Source organism: Rattus norvegicus, chromosome 2 (genome assembly GCF_036323735.1).
Source record: "Rattus norvegicus strain BN/NHsdMcwi chromosome 2, GRCr8, whole genome shotgun sequence".
Classification (NCBI taxonomy): Eukaryota; Metazoa; Chordata; class Mammalia; order Rodentia; family Muridae; genus Rattus; species Rattus norvegicus.
The window spans coordinates 5327560-5330238 of NC_086020.1; the positions used below are offsets into that span (position 1 = coordinate 5327560).

At 38.7% G+C, this 2679-nt stretch overlaps 1 protein-coding gene across 1 annotated transcript; it reads right to left on the minus strand.

Moving 5' to 3' along the window:
- Positions 1-764: 764 nt before the first annotated feature.
- LOC120100647 (60S ribosomal protein L17-like) lies at positions 765-1504 on the minus strand. Its single transcript, XM_039103368.2, has one exon. It carries the CDS (start codon positions 1468-1470, stop codon positions 1012-1014), a length of 459 nt encoding a protein of 152 aa, XP_038959296.1. The 5' UTR covers positions 1471-1504; the 3' UTR covers positions 765-1011.
- Positions 1505-2679: the final 1175 nt, after the last annotated feature.

Here is a 2679-nt window from a genome sequence, read left to right on the forward strand (position 1 = left end):
GGAATATTTCATTTTGTCACTTTTCAATAGCAAGTAGAACTTAAACATTTCCTCTAGTAATTTTGGATGGTGGCCCATCCAAAAGAAATGAAGAAGATGTGGATTATAAAAGGATGTTAAATATTTTAAAAATCCAGTGGCTACTAAGATGCAGCTAATTAAGTAAGCAAAGAAAATATTCTGCTGCAAAACCATGCTTGCCCAGCCAGTGATGGAAAGCAAGACAAAAGAAGATTAGTTTCCTGCTACTTTCAAAGAACAAACACCTACCCAGGTCAAAATCTAGATGCAGACTACTAAAACAAGCAGCTGACATGGAGTCTACCCACCAGACTGAGCAACAAAGGAACTTAGAAACACCACCAAACATGCACAACTGTTTTTTTTTTCCCTCATTTTGACAGATGTTCACTCAGTATTTTCTTAATTTTCAGCATGGGACACATACTGTGTACTTCCTTTGGTTACACATCCCTTGCTTTCTAGAACTTAAATTTTTTCTGTTTAATAATACGAATTAGTAAATTCAGAAAGAAAAAGCAACCTAGTACACAAGTATGCTGAAGAAACTGACCAGAGACAATGAAACAAAGACTCAACAAGCTCAGGAAGTTATCCCAAGATCCACTGACACAAATAACTAATCTCAAAATTTTCTGAAAACATTTAACAGCTAATAAGAACCCTAGAAAACTTGAAAAACTGATACACATATAAAATATAAATTTGTGTACAATCACCCTTCCTGGTGCACCGTGTAAGCAGATGATGGCAACCAAGAAAGATTAATTCCAGAAAAGAAATCCATTGGCCAGATTCTGTTTTGTCTCCTCAGGGTCGTTTCTAAATTAACCATTGTTTTTTTTTGTTTTGTTTTCTTTTTTTTTTTTTTTACTTTATCTGGATTTATTTATGCTGAATTTTTTCCCGTGCCATGAGCTTTTGTTTCTTCAGTTTCTTCTGGGATACCTTTTTCTTCTGTGCAACCTCCTCTTCTGGCTTTGGAACAATCTATTCCTTCTCAGTGAACATCATCTTGATGTCGCAGATGGAGCTCATGTATGGGTTAATCTGGCGGTGAGCTCTGTAGGTTCGTCTGCGCATCTTAGGAGCCTTGTTCACCTGGATGTGTTCAATGACCAGAGAATCTACATCCAAACCCTTAAGTTCAGCATTACTCTCTGCATTTTTAAGCATGTGCAGCAAAAATTCAGCACTCTTTTGTGGCCACCATGTCCAGCCCCATTGTTTGGCCTGGGCGCACCTACCTACTCCACCATTATACCGCCGGAATGGCACACACTGCTTCTTTAAAGTGACATCCTTCAGATACTTGGTGGCTTTGCGGATATGCATACCCTTGATGGCCTGGGCAGTTTCCTGGGTGTTCTTAAAGTGAACACGAAGGTTTGAGCCTCTTGACTTGCATGATTTCGTGGGGTATTCTTGGTCAAGGGAGTAGCGAACCATCTTCACAGGTCACCTCTGGCCACTTACAGGAAGAGCGAACATTGTTTTTTTAAATCTGGCAAAATAGGGAACAGAAGCAACTGGGATAAAACCAAAATCTAAATCCTTTCTACTGTGCTATATGTCTTTATTCTCATTAATGTGTTCCTAAAGCAATGATTTTTTTTTAATATTTGTGGTTTTACAATTTATTTTACAAGGAAACCAATGGGAAAGACTTGCCAATTTCTTTGGAACTGTAATGCAGGGTAGTAAAACAAATGAAGATCTGTGATTGTAAAGAGACTAATTTTCCAAGACAGTTATGGAAATATTTCTTCTAAGAAACCAGCTCACTCAAATGAGGAATTTAGACTCTGTTTACAATAGTCATTGTGCCCTTCCTTGAGTTGGGGTTCCCTGCTCTGTAGCCTTCTCTTGAAAGTTCTGTTCTCTTGGTGTCCTGAAAGCCGAGATTAGGTACCATGGTGTCTGCTTTTAAGTTCTAAAAAATATTGAAGAACATAAATATTCAGTGTCTGCACGGTGATATAAGCCACATCGCTAATAGCTCATCTAGTTAGTATGAAATAAATCATGCTTTCACTCCCAACCTATGTTGGGATTGAGTTCCAGGTGAAGGTCATCATTCTGTTCCAAAAATCAAAACTATACACTGGTCATTGCTCAGATTTAGATTTTGTTTGGATTCATGTTGTCACTTGTAGAAGTTTGGACCTGGTTCTTCCTCCCCGCCCCATGATCCCAGGAATAAGACAGAGACTCAAAATATATTAACAAATACCTTGGCCATAGAGCTAGACTCTTCTCTGACAAATTCTAACCCACTTGCTCAAATCTACATTCCGCCATGTGGCTCATTACCTGTGCTCAGGAACCACGAGTCTGTCTGGTCACATTTTCCAGGGCAAATCTCTCCCACCTGGCTCTATCCCAGAATTCTTTCTGCCTCCTGTTTGTCCCACCTTCTATTCTACCTTCTATTATATGGAAATACAGGCCATAATTTTTTTTAACTGAAAGGTGATATATCCATACAAATACCCAACATCCTCTCTCTACAGTCACTAGCATTCTTAAAGCCTTCAAAGAGCTAATTATTCCAATTCTACTTTTACTTCTAACGCACCAATACCAACACCAACATTCAGAGGCCATCCAAGGGAGGACTATTGCTTTAAAGAACTTATGTGCACCTGCTTTTCCTTT

Bases quoted from the DNA above. Each gene is read 5' to 3' on its own strand.
- LOC120100647 (XM_039103368.2), bottom strand. From the start codon at position 1,470: ATGGTTCGCTACTCCCTTGACCAAGAATACCCCACGAAATCATGCAAG.